Genomic DNA, 20,073 nt, shown 5'->3' with positions numbered 1-20,073 from the left:
ATTTCCCAACGTGGGGAATCCCAAACTGATCAGACTGCATTTGCAAGTAAGTACCCAACTACAACAAGACGGCTTTGACATTCGTCTCCAGTACAGCTTTCACCCCTCCCAAGCTGGTTATTTTTCCTTTCACATCACACATTTTAAGGTGAGTAATGTATATCGTTGATAATGTAAATGTTCAAAGTTATCATGCATGGCAACTCAGATACTACACAGTAGTGGTCTGAGATGGCAGGCAATGAATAGTAAACGTTCCGACGCGACAATGGATAGACAGAGACGTTGACACCCAATCTTGCTTACTTTTCTTTGTGACGATCTTGGAGAAGTTTTTAATGGTGCATGTTTACTTAATGTAACATTATTGCAGCGATAAAAGACTGACATTGCTACCTCAGGATTATAGGATATTATATTGTCGTTGTGCACTGTGGAGGGGGGGGGGTTAAAACTTTCCAAAATGAACTGTTTTCCCTCGGAGTAAACAGAACAAGATTTGTTCGTTAAAAAAATGGTCGACACTTCAGTACGAGACGGTGGAATTGTAATGTGTTTGCGAAGTTTGAATCAGTGACGTCTTGTTTATAAGTTATATTACAGATATTTCTTAGTTTGTCTGTCTTCATGCATTCAGTATTAATATACTACAACTAACCTTGTCTGTTTGTGCATACATACTTTAATTTAAAGGCCAGGGTTTCAATCCCCGGTTCTTGCGTTAGTGTTATCGTATCAGTGTAGCCATAAAGAGTACAGTTTAGCTCGATTCTTTTGTTCTGGACCAACCTTTTCTACATATCTTCCTGATAACTGTTTTCCTAAATCCAACCCGTTTTATGTTGTTGTTTTTTAAATGTGTCATACTATTATATTCCTTGCTGACATTCCAAGCCATGTTAATTTTCATGAGAAATCATGCACTTCAAGGTATAGTCACATGCACTACTAGTTGTTTCCATGATGTTGTGTGATGTTCGGTAAACTACTGAAAGTTGTTTATTGAATTTGCAGTGTAGTGTGTACATACTCATCCTTAGTACCTAAGATTGAAATGCTTATGACTTAATTTTGATCAACTCAATTAGGCCATTATAGGCATCACTTTTGATGGCTGAGTTTGATATGATATGATATGATATGATATGATATGATATGATATGATATGATATGATATGATATGATATGATATGATATGATATGATATGATATGATATATGATATATGATATATGATATGATATGATATGATATATGATATATGATATGATATTATATATGATATGATATGATATGATATGATATGATATGATATGATATATGATGTGATGTGGTGTGGTGTGGTGTGATATGTGGTGGTTAATGTGATGTGATATGTGATGTGTGGTGTGGTGTGATGTGATGTAATGTAATGTGATGTGATGTGATGTGATGTGATGTGATGTGATATGATGTGATATGATATGATATGATATGATATGATATGATATGATATGATATGATTCTTTTTAGGTCCACAACATGCCTTTTCTTTTCCAACTGTGTACAATATCTGCTGTCATGATTGCTAGTCATGGAGTGATGTCTGCCCCTGTCTGGTATAGAGAGAAAGGTTCATTACAAGAATCACAACCAAATGCCAGAAAACTGGTTCTACGCAACTCTGACATGGATGCATCTGCTGGAAAGCATGCAATTCCTGGTCCATGTCAGTCTTCGAAGGACTGCTCACCAAACCAGACATGTGACCCCAGTGGTTTGTGTATTTCATGTTCAGCTTGGGAGGGTACAAATCATGTTCCTGAAGGGTGCACAGGTAGGACAATATTATTAATTTCATAACAAATTTTAGAAATTTGACTTTTATTTTTGGCTAAGCAAACACATGTCTTTTACATACAACACAATTCAAAGTCCCAATATAAATGTTGATTTAATAGTAATCCACTGTCAAAGCTGCTGTATTGGAAGAGTGATTTGATTTCAACCAATCTTCAGTATCGCTTTGATCTTTTCATTGACAGATTTTTCTTTATTTATTCCATTGCTTTTGCTTTCAATTCCATGTCTAGTAATAGTAAAGATATGAAAGAGGGTGTTTCATACCTTTCAGCTATATTTTGAATAACAATATACATACATCCATATAAATCCATCTGTATGTGATACACACCCATGGAACACACAATTGTACACTGATGTCATCATTAGGAGATCTTGAAATTGAATGATTCTTTATAAAGTAAAATTTATTTTGAACAATCTTATAATCAGTGTATAAAAATGTCAAACTAGGAATTGTGTAGAGTTTTAAGTTTATAGGTTGTATTGTGAAAATAAGCTTTGATACAAGAAATAGTCTAATTAGTCACTGTAAATGTAATGACTATCATTTCAAGTTTTGTATTCAACCATATGCTCCTTAGCGGCCTACAATCCAGCCTTGCATTTCACAGTCTAAGTTTGCTTTAAGGTTCAGCCAGAAAGAAGCATGGACAAATTCCTATTGGGTTTTAATTTTTTGCCATTGTGAGATGTGGCATCACTGTACATTATCAATATTAATGAACCTATAGTCTCGGTCCTGACAGGGACTGTATTACGTACTACACTCCCAGTCTAGTCAATCCCCTTGCTCAAGGCATAAAATGTGGTTCAAATGTTCATAGTAAAAAATACAGCACCCTAAATACATAGTGTACTTGTTGCAGGACTGACATTATGGTAGCTATTGTACTGATGGACACCCATACATGCACTAGGTTATAAATATGTACTTGATATGAACTGGAATTTTTACTGAGAATAAGTTCACTGATTTGACATATGTACAGCCTAACATTTCATGTCTCAATCATAAGACCAATCTGTCTTTTGGTCACATCATTGACATACCTTCTCATACATTTTTCAGGTGCCAAATTGTCGAAACAGACAATAAATGTTACACCTACGTATGTCCATGTGCCAATACCAGATAAGTGTTCAAAAGAAGCAGATTGTCCACTAGGTTTATGGTGTGTTCAAGACACGGGTACTTGTGAAAGTTGTGAAGAGCTTCAATCCAATCCAGAAGTTTATCAAATTGAGTGCAAAAGTATGAAATTATTTTAATATAGATTATTTAGTAGGTTCTAATTGCAGTCATTACCAGGATTGTGTTACTTTCACAATTAGAAATTAAATTACCCAATTTACTAAATTTGAAGTTGTTGATATGTTACTCAAAGTGTTTGACTTAATTGAAACATTACTTCTGAAATCAAAACTTTCAATCTATCTTAAAAGAAATACATCATCGTGTTTAGCTCCCACAAGAAACTCTTAGTAGGACTCAGTTCTGTGTCAGTTCAACATTGTTTCTAGATCTGAATTGGCCAGACCAATATTTGCCAAAGTAGGCATAAAAGTGATATTATAGTATAGGCAAGACGTGTACACATCACTTTTTGTGATTTTGTCAAATTTTGACATCTGGGTTTTACTCCTTTAAGGTGATCCATGTCCATGCTAGAATATATTGTTGTGTGTTACACCTCAGACATGGTGGTTTAATGTGTAACACACCTTGTTTTCACAAACATCTATGGTACCACCACCTATCATACAGTCAAGTCAAATTCTTTCACATTTCCTCTATCAAATACCTTCTTAATACAGGATATGCACAAATGCAACATGCACAAGAAGAAGAAAAGAAACTGCAAGACACCATCATTGTATCGGTTTGTGCTGGAGTACTTCTTGTTTGTTTAGCAGCAATTGGTCTGTGTTGGTTTTGTAGAAGACATTGTAAGAATAAAAAAACAAGTGAGTAATGATTGACTTACTTATTGAGAGAGAGAGAGAGAGAGAGAGAGAGAGAGAGAGAGAGAGAGAGAGAGAGAGAGAGAGAGAGAGAGAGAGAGAGAGAGAGAGAGAGAGAGAGAGAGAGAGAGAGAGAGGGGGGGGGGAGAGAGAGAGAGAGGGGGGGAGAGAGAGAGGGGGAGAGAGGGGGGAAAGAGAAAGAGAGGGGGGGAGAGAGAGGGAGAGAGAGAAAGAGAGAGTTTTTATTTTATATTTCTCAAACTGAAAATATTGATAGAAGAATTTCAATGGAGATAAGTCAGGAAATTAAAGTTGATGTATTTAAAAACCCTTCTAAGTCGCTTTTAATTGGCACATAGTGATTGAGAAATGAATGTTATATTCTTCAGTTTTAAAAGAGTATTTATTCAATGTGTTTGCAATACAGCTAATGCAGTTGCTGAAAATGGCGAAGTCACTGACCAGACAGAATTAGAGCACCTACCTGTAAATGAAAACCAGGATGATGAACAAGATGGTTCGGAGTCAAAAGAAGACGCCTATGGCATTCAAGCTGCAGACAGAGGAAAAGAACGCACTGCATTTACTCTTAATGAGTAACAAGTTAACATACAGATAAGACTTAATAACTGAAGTGTCCGATCTATTTACTCCAGATTTCAACTTTTTTTTCTCTTTTTTGATAGTCTTGGTTATCTGATAACATGTACCCAATTAGTCGGAGATGTCCTAAATGGGATCAAAGCTCATAAAGCAAAGTTTTAAAGTACACAGTGTTAAAATCTATCATGATTATTTGGGAATTCTATCAGATAACCAAAGCTGTTCCCATTTGGGTTTTTATATTTACTATTAAAAACGAGTGATATGTGTGAACATGAACCAAAACAAATACTTTGAAGATATAACAAAGGATATTTGGATGGATAAACAAAGCTATTTTATCCCCCCAAAAAACAAAAGAAAGTCATGAATTTGGGATATGAAATTCCCATTATTTGGGTTATATTCATTTAGGCTTTTTGGTGATACTGTTATAACAGTACATCAGTTTTATTGTGACGAGTTAGTCAAGACCTTTATAAAGAGAGTATTTATTTGATAACTGGTTCATGTCACATTATCTGATATTATCTGATATTTTATATAACCAAACAAGGGTTGATTCAAATAGATTGAGATTTTAATATAGAGTCCGGATCAAGGGTTTTAGTTTAATCCTAAACTTTAAATAAATTTGTAATATTGTCAGACCAAGACCAATGTGTGAATTTGCTAAGCAGCATAGAGTGTACATGAATGAAGAACTTGTGATAAAAAAAATGGACTAGTACAGAAACTTGATTTGTATCAACAAATTTTTTTCTCTTAAACACAAAACAAAATGAAAACTATAAATTTTATTTTAGTACGACAAGTTTTACATTATTGGAAACCATAGCATTTTCAAAATATAACAATTCTCATTTTTTTTAAACCCATGATCTTGACTTTATATAATGAGGTATAAGATATATATATATATATATATAAAGTGTTGAATCAACCCTTGTAATTGCTTTATTTTACAAAGCTTTGTAGGGCAGCGCTTTTGCTCTATAAATGGCAGACTGAGACAATTAATTGGAGTTGAATACACTTTTTCTTCTCATTCAGGTGAATAGGAGAGTTCTGAAGTGCTGGACCTCAAATCTGATGGGGTTTGCTTGTGATAGAGGGGATGTGCTATGATTTAGTTAGGTTTATTTCATTAGGATAATCTATTTTACATGCCAGTAATTCCCTAAGATTTAAAGGCCAGCTTCTCATTATCATTTGGGTGTTTAAAAATAGTTGTCTGGCAGATCTACAGAAAAAGTTGGTCCAGAAAAAAAGGACCCTTATGGCTCCACTGATAAGATATAAAAACCAATGTACCTACCCTTTAAAGGACTTAAGACATACTTCATATATATTTTAACATACGTTATTGAAAAAGAATAGTTTAAAAGTAATAAATGAAACTTGAAAGTAAGAATCAGTATAGTGTCAAAATCCAAAGAACTAGAACGATATTTAACAAAGATGTTATTTGATAAAAGAAATCCATCATTATTAAAAATAAACAACTAAGATTGACAAAAGTTACATAAAATGACTCTATTTGGCATAAGTCAGGAAACACAACAGCAACTGAAGCTAACAAAATTACAATTAATTTCAGAGGTACTTTTCATAGGTCAAAGGTCAACAACAAGCAAACCTCATTTTGATAAAGATCCCGGATGCATCAGCACTTTCATATTCAAATGAATGTGAGCTTTTTAGCATTTTCCTATTATAAAGAACTGAAATTAGTCAACGACATTGTACAACTAAAGTTGTACAGCTATTATTAGGAAACTGTTTGTAGTCATGGTGATTTACATCATTTATAGACTACAACAGTTTTTCGGGAATCAGTTATTTAGTGACTATAAGTCACTCAATAAACTGGATACAGCCAGTCTTGATAATCTTAAAAGTTGTGTAAACTTTACACAAAATTTCATTTTAACAAGACTGTAATGTACTTGTGTTTTATTCTTTTGTCTTTCTAACTACCTGTTTTCTGTCAAAGTTATTTTTCTTTGTTCCTCTTCTTTTGATTAAGGCTTCATTTCATTTTTTTTTTCCTTCTGAAATTCCTATTCATTATTCATGTGGCAATATATCAGAAACAATAATTTACTGAATTTCTAAAAAGAGAAAAGTACAATATTCCATTATATTTTCTGACAATTGTGAATTTAAACATTATCATAATTTGATAACCTCAACTTTTTCAAGTAAGCAAAAGTGATATAGTCAATTACGTTCCTAGTAAAAGAGGAACACCACTCCAGGAAATAAAGATATTTTATAAACTTTGGCTTCCGGAGAGAGTCAGTTCATGATTTAACATCACAAAAATTTTGTGAATGCCATGAAACACCAAAATTGAAATTTGTTTCATATTCATTGCATAACAGTAGCCCAGCATTACCATATGGAAGCTATTAGAAGACATTATAGATTAGATAAACAATGAATATTCATGACTATCTGAAGGTAAAAGCACATAGGAGTCATGAATGTGTATTGTTCATCTAATCCATATGCATGTCTGCTGACCTCCACGAGGCAACACTGGATCACTGCTAAGACAGTCAGGGAACAATGAATGTGAAATAAAAGTACAATTTAGTGTTTCGTTGCAATTACACGAAATTAATGTGAAATCATGAAATGACTCATCAGAACCTAAAGTTCATGAAAATGTTTTCATTTCCTGAAATAGCGTTTCCCAATATCTAGGATCAATCTGATTAAAATCCAATGTAGGTGTCAGCTAATCGTTCATTGTTTATTTTACCTTGGTATTTTCGCTTCAATTGACCTTTATGATACATGTTTACGTTTTCGTCAATGACTGCCTCCTAGGAGGTGAAAACGTAAACATATATCACAGAGGGGAAGGTCAATTGATTCGGATCGGATTTTAATCAGATTCATCTAGGATGGTAAATGACTATTTGCTCATGAAAAAAGCTCAAGAACTCCAGAATCCAAAGTTTATTAAAATACTTTTATTCCCATTTATGGATCACATGATTATCTTTAGAGAATCTTCCTTTATAGCTTACCCTTGAATCAAATTTCTGCAATACATGAATTGCAGACAGACACACAGACAGACACACAGACAGACAGACACAGACAGGCAGGCAGACAGACAGACAGACAGACAGACAGACAGACGGACGGAACCAGACAGACACAAGGAACACAGACATACACAGACTTAAAGATATAAAGGTAGGGTAAAGAAATATTGAAACAATGTTGATTTTTAAAAATCCATGTTTGTGTATGCAGATTTATTAAATCTGCATACACAAACATGGATTTTTAAAGAGATTGTTATATTTCACCTCAGAATACACATACACTCACATAACAACAACAACAATGTACAACTCATTTCCCTATTTACCAACAATAACATTGATGATGACGACAACAATAACAAAGATGACAGCAACAACTTCACACATACACATTTCTACATTTAAGTACCAAACATGTCTTACACATTTCTGACATTTACCCAAAAAATCATGCATTTACACTTTGCTACATTTACAATATGTACTGCCATCAACGTATCTCCATCAGTTTAGATAATGATTCCTATTGGTCTGCCAAGATGGGTACAAACTGTAGCAATTAACTCAGGTTACAAAGTTTACAAGGTTGTTTGTAGTTTGTACCAAAATTTACAGAAAGGATCAGAAATATCCCAAATTTACAAAATAGGAGTGGTTTGTGTGAGTTGTAGCTGCTGTACTGATTATAGTTTTATTTTTAAATCATATTCCAAAACTTGTTATATTACTATGGAGTAACTTGTAAATAAGTTACATAAAAAGTCTGCCATTTATTTATTAGATATGATATTCTTATGTATAATATTCTGATTACATTGAAGATTTAAGATTCTTGAATTGTATCCTTTAGGATAACACCACTCCAGGAAATTACAGTATTTTTTTTTTTAAACTTTGAGTTCTGGAGAGTGATTCCATGATCTCACTTCACATGAATTTTAAGCAATTGCAGAACACCTAATTGAAACTCTATTTCACCACAGTTTTTCTCACACCGGTCCACCATTGCCACATGGGACTTAGCAGACATGCAAATTTATTAGATTGAAACTTAACATATTCATGACTCCTAAGTGCTTATTACCTTTAGATAAATAGTCATGAATATTCAGTTTGCAATATTCTGCTATTAAAGTCTGATGCACCGATGGACCAGAGTGAGAACAATAAAATAGAGTTTTCGTTAGGTTCCTTGTAATCGTGCAAAATTTATCTGATGTAATATCATGAAATGACTCTGCAGAATCCAAAGTTTATGAAAATACATTTATTTGCTGGATTTGTGTTCCCCTTCAAAAGTCACTGCACCTGGTATACACTGATAAAGGTCACAAATGTATTAAACCATCTGTTGATTTGGAACCAATTTTTGATTTCTTGTACTTATCAACTCTCCGGTTCATTTATCATGTTATCAAATTTAAAAACATGTTAATTCACAAAGTACCAGGATGTGTGACTACAAGACCAGGATGCATGGACCTCTGCCATGGTCAGTGAAAATTTGAAAAAGATCAAATGTAAATGATATGATGTTCTTTGTGAGGTGAATTTGAAACAGAAATCAGTGCTTTTTATTTCAAATTTACCATTACCACAAACTTCATCAACAAAATATAAAATCTTACTTTGTATGTTTGCATCAACTCTTTGTGGTTCTATTTAGTTCATAATGTTGGATCAAAAATGAAATCTTGATGGGTGATGTAATATTTACTTCAAAACTAATCAAATGAAAAATGTCACTTAATGCTTTCATAGCATGAACACTGTCGAACAATTAGGAAATATTTCTATGAATATGTCAGATTATTACAACTTCCTATATGCCCTCTTGTATGAGAATTTCTATTTGCAAGTTCTTAGAATATGAATTAACAAAAAAGTTTTACATAATAATGTATACTGAAAACAATAACATTATTGTATTCATGTATAATTCATTCATTATTCAATTCATCCGTCATTAATTTCTGACAGGCACATATAAAGACTCTAAGATTGATCTGATCAACTCATCTTTAAGAAAAAACAACTCCAATTGGATGATGCACTTTATGCCAATAACAGGCCCTTGAGATTTCATTGCATTTCTTGTTTGGGTATTTCTGAATAGAACCAATAAAAAGTTGATTTTTAAATGATTCATTGCTCAACCCTAAATGTGGTATGTTTGGGGTCATGTCCAAATCAACACAAGGGTAACCTTTTCAACAAAGTTTCAGTCTGTATTTTACTACTTTATTTTAGCCAATTATACTTAAAGAGCATTCTAAGGCCATCATCATTTACAATATAACCTGTGGCTTACTTTAAAGTACCAAGTAAAGCAAAAAAAATTGACAATCAATCAATCAATCAATCAATTTTTTTACAGAAAAAGCTAATAAAGATATAACAGTTTTGATGGTGACTGTAGTAAAATGAAAAAATGTAATGCTGTCTTAAGCATTTGTTAAACATGAACACCCCAAGCATACCATATGTGTCCATTTTACATATTTAGTAGTTTCATAGGAAAAATACATTTGTACCACAGAAATAAAGTTATGCTATATTTCTAATAAATCTAACTTTTTATAAATACAAGGACACTTTTAAAGAAGATTTTCAATTTATTCATTTCATATCTTTTTTTAACGTGTTTTTAGAATTTTAAATGTTCATGAGTTATGTAGCATTTATTTGGGTTGAGCAAATTTATATCAAAATGGAATCCAGGGTGCTTAGGAATTGCCAAGCGGCTGCTGTGTAGAATTATTGTGTGTATTTTAGAATTGTTCAGTAGTTCTCAGAGATTATGAATTTCCTTTCTTCACCAGGAAGAAAAATTACTCATTGTGTATGTGTAACAGTCTGCAGAAATTCTTGAATTAATTCAAAGTATGAAAGTTAGTTGTAATGTAATGTCATATACTCATGCTTATGAGTTTATGGCAAAAAGTTAATAACTCAAAATACATCAGTGAGTTAACATTAAATTGGTACAGTCTGTAACTGAAGCCCATGTTGGCTATTGAGTAAGAAATACATTGCTGAGATAGTTCATGTCGCTCCACCCTCTATGTTCTTTGTCTGTTAGTGGTGAAAGCTGAAAGGGTTGGTTGATGCATGAGGGAGCTCCAGCATGGTGTACCTGTCAAACTAGGTATGAACAATACTTACATAAAACATACATGTTATTGATTTGATAATACCAGGTAGTAGTTATAAATCAGTTGGAAATATGTCTTTCAGGGGATTTGAATAATCAACTTAACTTCAGACATGTTTGCTTACTTTACTGCACCATCACCAACTGTGTAGTCATGTATATGCCGAGTTTATCTACATATCACCATGTATATTTCATTCATCTTGCTGTGATTAATCATTTTGCTGGTGTTTTTACTTTGGCCCTTGTATACGCATTCCAATTGAATAACTTTGCTTTGGCAAAAGACAAAAATCTCAATTTTTATATTTCCGATAGCATGACTTCAGAAAATAGGGTAGGTAGGTCAGCATTTTATTTTATTTTTAAAAAAATATTACTTTGATCCCAAGATAAGATACTCGTCAGTCACAATACTTCTGTGAGAGGTTGATGGGGTATAAAAGCAGTAAATAAAGACAATTACATTGTATAAGTTAAATTATGCAGACTGTACTGTTATAGTCTAAAACACTTGGTTTCTCACTGGAGTATGTTTTTCTTTAAATAAAAGTGACCACAGATGATGTAAACGCATGAAGCTGTACATAGACATAGAAGTAAATTGTTATCATATTACCTTCATGCAAAAAAATATGTAGGGGTAGGGCTTAAACTAGGGTCTATTGGGCTATAGGAAACAATAATTAGGACACATATTCACCTATAATATAAGTCTTTGCTATCCAATATTCAGATTCGGCAGGAACCTTACTTTTTTCTCAGTATACCCAAAACTATGTAATCAGGTTTCTTTCATGTTTAGTAAACATTACTGCAGTAAGTAGAATAAAATTGGTAAATTTCAATTTCAAAAAATAATGTACTGGTATATGCCATCAGTTACAGACCATGCCACTTAGCCAGGCGCACACTAGAGTAATCAATCAGCTAAGCAAAATTTCATTTCCTCTCGCCGATTCCTTTCGTGTGCGGGCTACTTTTAATGAGAATTCGGTTGTTTATGGCCGTGAGCCAAATATCTAGCATGTTTGATATTTTAGGCCTGGCGTGAATCGTTCCTCGTGTGTGCGCCAGAATGTGAGCATTCTGCTCTCTTAAGGTAGTTATATATATCATTTTCTTATCTATACTTTCATCATAAAAATTTGAATATATTTACTGAAAATATATGCAATAAAAATTGGGAGTCCCCAAATTACTTAAAAAGTTAGGATAGCTCAAAGTCGATCCACTTTTGGAAAATGCACATGATTTTTTTGTTTAAAGTGTGTTTAGCAGACATAGCCAGTAGTTAATTATCCTATGTGACCTATTTTGTCATATGATGTCAAAGTGTTTCATTCATGCATATTATGAAATTTCGATCTCATACTATACTATATTTCCCTGAGCTGTTTGTACGTGTCTTTCTTTCTCATTTTAATCCTACATTTACTTATTTTTAGGTAATGTAATCACATATTCGTAACATTTTCATGATTTTAGGAGACAAACGTGTCAATTTTTGGCCAAAATACCCATAGTCATTGCTTTACTGAACGGGAATAGTCACGAAATTTTACCAAACGAGATAACTATCTCATGCTATGACACAATAACCAGCGTATTGTTTCCATCTAAGGCAATATCCACGTGTATTTAGGCCAAAGATCGACACGTTTGTCTTCTAAAAACCATGAAAATACAGTCGTTATTGACGTAAATGTTACTCGCCTATATTTTAGACTAGGCACAAATCAATGCTCACGTTCAGGCGCACACATGAGGAAAAATTCACACGAGGTCAAAAATATCAAACATGCTAGATACTAGTATTTGGCTCACGGCCACGAATGAGCCAAATTCTCATTAAAAGTTGCCCGCACACAAGACGAATCAGCGCGACGAAATGGGCAGGGGTGAAATGTTGCTCAACAGATTCCTCTAGTGTGCGCCCACAGGCACTTGTTTCCCGAGATATGTATTAGAATGTTTCTATCAGAATACTATAAAATGTCGATAATATTAACGTGTTTTAGCCAATTGTGAATGAAAGGGGTAAAATAACACTTGTTTCTGTAATCGCGCACGTCCACTCACCGCGAGTCGTTATGCATTTTGTCTAGATCTGTTAATGAAACAGAATTACATCATAAGAAAAAGTTGAATGTCTTTGTCGGTTTTTAGAACGACATGTTGTTTGTTAGAACACGTAAGACGTGACGTCATGCTCGTGATTTGAGAATGAAGCCATTTATCCAGCTTTTTTGTTTCTGTAACTTTGAGTGTCCATAGACCAAAGTCAAGCCATGAAAGAAATACATACATAAGATCCTATATACCATTGAGTTCATGCATCACGATTCCTAGTAAACATATAGGTCTTCCCTTGGAAGATAAAGTTTGTTTCTATGTCCAGTTTGACCAAATGGGAATGTTTACTAGGTTAAATCCGACAATGTAGCATGTATGATGTATATTTTTCCTAAATTGATAATCCTGTCTTTATTTCATATAATATACTAGTACTTAAAAATGTTCAATTATATAATTTTAAACGTAATATAGGGACATGATTTTTCATTCCACAGATATAAGACCACCCAAAATCTGAAGGAAATCTCTTGTTGTTTGTCCAATGTTTTATTTCAAAGAATATTCAGTATCAATTTAAACTTTCTTTTTTCTAAAGCACGACCGTAGTGTTTTCTGATCAAGAGAAAATTAAACATGTGACCAGGATACGTTTAAATTGGAGAAACTATTGTTATTCTAACGTTCAGAACATTATTTGAAATCAACAGATATAATCAAGAAACAGGTAATGACTTTCTAGTAATGACCAGTCACTCCAGTGGTATAATTCCATTGATATTAGTAACATCCATAAATTGAGTTGATTTCAGGAATGAAACTATTCATTTTACAAATGATACGCAAACCGAAATTACTATCTGGCAGACAGGCGTAATTGAATTGTTGTGAAATAGACCAGATAATGACGTAATTACAGAGAAAGAAATTGAGAACCCGAAATTGGATGTTACCAGGTCCGATATTCTCGTCTTTAATTACAACATGCCAATTTTACAATCATGTTTCTCTATTTCCTGGGGCAATAATAATGGCACTTGTTATTGTGCTATTGTTTGAGGCATCACGCAATAAACGTATGAAAACAACACCATATAAATAGACTGGGTAACATATCATGATCAAACATCAAAGGGGATAGATCTCAACAAGGTGTGCATTTCAGGTAAGAAGTATCCTATATTTCATAATTCTAAAGAAGTATCTCCGAAACTTTTTTTTAAGTAATCGCGTTGCTGTTGCACAGTTTCACGGTTAAAGTTGCACAAGCTGACCTTATAAGGATTTTTTTACACAGGTGGTTTACAAAAATTGTTAAGAATTTAAAAAGTGCATAAAATTGCTATGTTGATAAATGCCTTCAACGATATCAAAGAATAATTTCTTGCGTTGTTGGGACAGTTGACGGCATAAAAATAGTGGAATTCCTCGACTGTTTAGTTTTCGTATAATTTAATCGGTCGGAATTTATTTTGTATCATACCTCATACCAAGTTATGAGTTCTACCAATAGCAAGTAGTGATACACTTCAAGTGTATTTTAATTGACAAACTCAACTCATGCCCAACATAGTTATCGGGTTAGCAATTATTGAAGCCTTCCTCAAGGTAAACTCACAGGGACGAATATAACTGCCCCATTATGGGGTTTTTAAATTTCTTGACATTTATTTCAACAAATAGATTGTGGTAATGATGTCTAGGATCGTATATTTGGCACTTTTATTTGTCACTCTCGTTATCCTGTGTGACGCTGATAATGACATGGAATTGAGAGAGCGTTCTGTGAAAGGTAAGTTAGACATCTACAAATATAAGGCCATTCGTAATGACAGATAATTAAAGAACTTAACGAACAGCTGGAGTAAGATTAGTTCCATATTAATTAAAACGTTCTTGAACATCATTCACGACCTATAGAGAGATACAAAGTATCGTATTATCTACTGCCTAGCCACTTTCTGGCAGACCTATTGTAGCTGCCTACATGTGAAACGCAGACTCGTCATTATCAGTAATTAACCTATGGCTGAGGTGCCATCGGCAAACTTTACAAGTAAGTTTTCGTCATACAAGGGAGTACAGTCATAGGTAAAAAGGGAGTACAGTGAAGGACTTAGGACACAACCCTGAGGAGCTCCTGTATTAAGAACTAATGTAGAAGATACATTGTTATTAATTTTAACAATCTGTGGCCTATCATAGAGAATACTTTTAAGATCCACCTACACATGGAATGGCTAATTCCAAGGACAGAAAGTTTTATGACTAACTAGGATGGAATAACAGTGTTAAACGCAGAGCTGAAATCGACAAAGAGCATTCGAGCATATGAATTACGTTTATCTAGATGAGTTAATATTGAATGAAATGCAACTGATACAGCATCTTCTACAGAGAGATTGGCACGGTATGCAAACTGATATGGCCATGGGTCGATAGACTTCGGTAATATATACTTAATATGGTGTTTGACTATGCGTTCGAAGCATTTCATGGTGACAGATGTAAGTGCAACAGGCCTATAGTCATTGAAACACTTGCCTGGGAATTTCTTCGGTACGGGAATTATTGTAGATTTCTTGAAACAGGATGGCACGACACACTGCGAAAGTGAGATATTAAATATGTCCGCAAATACACTCGACAGCTGTTCAGTGCAGTGACGAAGGGCTCTAGATGGGATATTGTCCGGACCAGCTGCTTTGCGAACATTTACACTCGCAAAACACTCGCGTACATCATCAGACCCGAGGACAGTAAAGGGTGTGTCATCGTTGTCATTATCAAAGTGTAAGGGGGGATCTCAGTTCACCGAGTCATTTAAACTATCAGGAAGACTTGTATCGGTGTCAACTATTGCATTTCATTTTCTTTTATACGATGTAACTGCTTGCAGTCCTTTCCATAACCGTCGCGAGTCATTATCTTTGAGCTGATTTACCAGTTTTTCCCGATATTGTCGTTTAGCAGATCGAATTGCTTTGTTCAGTTCATATTGTGATTTCTTATAAGCAGCGACATTATTTGCCTTGAATGCATCGGACTTTGCCTTAAGTTGTACGCGAACATTGCTGTTGAACCATGGTTTCTGATTGGGATAGCTACGTATAAATTTCTTTGGGATGCAAGAATCTATGCAGAACTTGATGTAATCTGTCACCACATCCGTATGTTCGTTGAGATCTGAAGATGATTCCTTGAATACTGACCAATCAATGGACTCCTGGCAACCTTGAAGACACATAACTGAATCGTCAGACCAGCACTGGACAGATCTTGTTGTTGGTTTTGCAGACTTCAGTTTTTGTTTATATGCAGGTACAAGAAATATTGAGGAGTGGTCTGATTTACCATAGTGAGGACGAGGCAGAGAACGGTATTCGCCTTTGATGGTTGAATAACAATGATCAAGAATCTTCTGGCCCCGAGTTGGACAGGTGACGTATTGATAAAACTTCGGTAACACCTTCTTGAGGTTTGTATGATTGAAGTCACCGGCAATTATTGGCACTGCGTCGGGATAGGAATTTTCACACCTGGCGACTATGTTTGACAGTTCATTCGGGGCAATCGAAGCATTTGCAATTGGATGTATGTAAACGGATCACTAAACAACACCTGAGAATTCGTGCGGTAAAAAGTACGGCCGGCACTTGATTGTCGAACACTCTAAACCAGGAGCAAACCAGATGTAAACTGAGAGCCTCCCGTAAGGGAAGCACCAATTATTAAAATAAAACTAAAAAAAAAGTGGTATAAAGAAATTTGTATTGCTGATGAGAACTATGAACTTGGTATACACCATGATAATTTTTATTTCTGAACGATGTATACCGTACTACATTTGTATATGTGTGAATGTTCGAAGAGCATGAATTGAACTGTAAGTTCACGTAATGTGTTCGATCCTGTAACGAAGCTGAAAAAAGTGGTTTCAGTTTGAATTGAGTTATTGAAATGGTGACATGGGTCTTGTGATGTGCTGTATTTATTAATTGCTTCGGTTGTGAAGGAAGATGCTTCTCTGGAATGGCCATGCTATTGATGGAGACCTTGTGTAATGAAGTCTATTAATAAGTAACCAATGTCGTGTATAAGTAATGTCTAATGATAATATTTCGTAGTTTCTAAACTCTCCAAGACGGCATATGTAAGGCGTAATTTAGGTGATAATCCATATAAGTATTTCTGATATTGATAGTGGAATTGATTTGGAAATGATACTGCCATTATAGGATTGATTTTTAACTAAACTACTCTTTTATGTTATGTTATGTTATGTTATGTTGTTGTTGTTGTTGTTGTTGTTGTTGTTGTTATCATCATCATCATTGTTGTTGTTGTTGTGTATGTAGAGAAATAAGTTACAGTATAATCTTATATTAAGTGCAAAAATCGTAGCTTTCTTTTAATTGAAACACTTTCCTATTCTTTCATATATTTCTTTTTGTATGGGTCAGTACAATTCAAGGCAAACACCCAGGTTTACAAATGTATGTATGTATGTATGTATGTATGTATGTATGTATGTATGTATGTATGTATGTGTGTGTATGTATGTATGTATGTATGTATGTATGTAACATGTATGTATGTATGTATGTATGTATGTATGTATGTGCGTGCATGCATGTGTGTGTATGTATGTATGTATGTATGTATGTATGTATGTGTGTGTGTATGTGTGTATGTGTGTATGTATGTATGTATGTATGTATGTATGTATGTATGTCAGCCAGCCAGTCCGTCCGTCCGTCCGTCCGTCCATCCATCCATCCATCCATCCATCCATCCATCCATCCATCCATCCATCCAATAGATGGATGGATGGATGGATGGATGGATGGATGGTTGGTTGGTTGGTTGGTTGGTTGGTTGGTTGGTTGGTTGGTTGGTTGGTTGGTTGGACGGGTTGATTGATTGATAGGTGGATGGATGGATGCCCGGATGGATGCATGGATGGATGCATGGATGATGGATGATGGATAGATAGATAGATGGATGGATGCATGGATGATGGATGGATGGATGGTTGGATGGATGGATGGATTGCTGGACGGATGAACTGATGGAAGGACGTATGGATGGATGGATAAAATACCATTACTTATACATTGTTTATGATGCTAACGTGACTACATGTATATACTTTTTCATTGTATGAAGTGTATCACACCCGTATCAGTGTATGGAGAAGACAGATATGTACATTTTATAGCCCTTATTCGTAGCAACATTATTTGTATCTGCTCGTATAATTCCTCAGATCCAGACATGATTACGTGTCAACCCCACCCCAACCCACCCCACCCCACCCCGAAAATGACAAGTCAACTATAAGGTATTAGATCACCTAGATGCACAAGATTTAGAATTGTTTACATATTAATTTACAGCTTTCAAGCAACCACAATCTGGAAATACGAATAATAGATTGGCTCGTAAGGAAGATAGCACCAGCCAAGATGAAGATGCGGTTCCATTTGTTATCAGTAGTGATGGTAAGTAGTATATACAGTATGTAAGAGATATCCGTTAGGCATTTAATCTCAAACGTGACACCATTAGAAATCATCATGATGTACACATAGTCTTTGCACAGAAGGGCTACAAAGCCAACAACTAATAAGTACGTCACCCCGTTGCACACGATATACAATGTAGCTACAGCAGATTTCAAAATACCGTTCAGCGGGTGTGATTCAAACAACGACTTAGAAATCAATAAGAAACGTTTTATAAATATATGCACTAGGATATACGTTTTAGCAACACTACTGATTTTCTCCCACATGCAGATACATTTAAGTCATTTTCTTTGTGGCTCAGTCTGCAATGTGGTATTAATATGTTCCTAGGAGTGTCTTGATGACTCTATCTTTGATATGCAAATTATGTATAGAAATGTCAGTTGATGTCATAAGCTTAAATAAAACTGTTTACATACATAAAATCTCTGCCAATTTCAAAAACAGGGTGACCCCCTCCCAATCTAACCCCCCCCCCCGGCCGAAGAAACTGACCGGTTCCTAAACATATGTCTTCCGTTGGAAGATAAAGTTTGTTTCTATGTCCAGTTTGACCAAATGAGAATGTTTACTAGGCTAAATCCGACATAGGACTTAAAAAATGTTCAATTATATCATTTTAAACGTAATATAGGGACATGATTTTTCATTCCCACAGATATAAGACCACCCAAAATCTGAAGGAAATCTCTTGTTGTTTGTCCAATGTTTTATTTCAAAGAATATTCAGGATTAATGTAGGTTTGTTTGTTTTTAATTGCACGGCCGTTATTCTAACGTTCAGAACACTATTTGAAATTAACAGATATAATCAAGAAACAGGTAACGACTTTCTAGTAATGACCAGTCATTCCAGTGGTACATTTCCATTGATATTAGCATCCATAAATTGAGTCGATTTCAGTAATGAAACTATTCATTCTAGAAATGGTACTTAAACCGAAATTATTATCTGGCAGACAATTGTAATTGAATTGCTGTGAAATAGACCAGATAATGACATAATTACAGAGAAATAAATTGAAAACCCGGAAATGGATCTTACCAGGTCCGATATTCTCGTCTTTAATTACAACGTGCCAATTTTACAATCATGTTTCTCTATTTCCTGGGGCAATAATAATGGCACTTGTTATTGTGTTATTATTTGAGGCATCACGCGATAAACGTATGAAAACAACACCATAAATAGACTGGATAACATATCATGATCAAACATCAAAGGGGATAGATCTCAACAAGGTGTGCATTTCAGGTAAGAAGTATCCTATATTTCACAATTCTAAAGAAGTATCTCCGAAACTTTTTTAAATAATCGCGTTGCACAGTTTCACGGTTAAAGTTGCACGAGCTGAGGTTATGAGTTGTTTTTACACAGGTGGTTTAAAAATATGATTAATCTAAAACTGCAGAATATTGTTAACTATGATGAATGCCTTCAACGATATCAATAAGTATATTCGTGCGTTGTTGGCACAGTTGACGGCTTAATGGTGGTCCTCGACTGTTTAGTTTTCGTATAATTTAATCGAATCAATTTTGTATCACACCTCATACCAAGTTATGAGTTATGCCAGTAGCAAGTGGTGATACACTTCAAGTGCATTTTACTCTTCAGTTAAAATGTGTAAACTCAACGCATGCCCAACATTGTTATCGCCTTAGCAATTATTAAGGTAAACTCACAGAGACAAATATAACCATTCCCCATTATGGGCTTTTAAAATTTCTTGACATTTATTTCAACAGAAAGATTGTGATAATGATGACTAGAATCGTATATTTGGCACTTTTATTTGTCATTCTCCTTACCCTATGTGACGCTGATAATGACATCG

The 20,073-nt window shown here is 34.5% G+C and overlaps 2 protein-coding genes across 2 annotated transcripts in view; both read left to right on the top strand.

The window, feature by feature from the left end:
* The first annotated feature begins 65 nt into the window (after positions 1–65).
* Positions 66–4,773, top strand: LOC144434949 (uncharacterized). Its single transcript, XM_078123479.1, has 5 exons — positions 66–148; positions 1,512–1,815; positions 2,914–3,096; positions 3,660–3,809; positions 4,234–4,773. The coding sequence occupies exons 2-5, from the start codon at positions 1,521–1,523 to the stop codon at positions 4,404–4,406; spliced, it is 801 nt and encodes a 266-aa protein (XP_077979605.1). The 5' UTR covers positions 66–148; positions 1,512–1,520; the 3' UTR covers positions 4,407–4,773.
* A 14,679-nt stretch (positions 4,774–19,452) lies between these two features.
* LOC144435968 (uncharacterized) overlaps positions 19,453–20,073 on the top strand; it is a 3,686-nt gene continuing 3,065 nt past the window's right edge. The window contains exons 1-2 of the mRNA XM_078124613.1: positions 19,453–19,490; positions 19,985–20,073. The exon at positions 19,985–20,073 is cut by the window's right edge and continues 39 nt beyond it. Of these exons, the coding sequence (XP_077980739.1) occupies positions 19,998–20,073 (76 nt within the window). The 5' untranslated portion in view covers positions 19,453–19,490; positions 19,985–19,997. The remainder of the gene's footprint in view (positions 19,491–19,984) is intronic.

This window comes from Glandiceps talaboti, chromosome 5 (genome assembly GCF_964340395.1).
Source record: "Glandiceps talaboti chromosome 5, keGlaTala1.1, whole genome shotgun sequence".
Lineage (NCBI taxonomy): Eukaryota > Metazoa > Hemichordata > Enteropneusta > Spengelidae > Glandiceps > Glandiceps talaboti.
The sequence above is the reverse complement of the archived record's forward strand: the minus strand, read 5'-3'. Positions and strand labels throughout refer to the sequence as shown.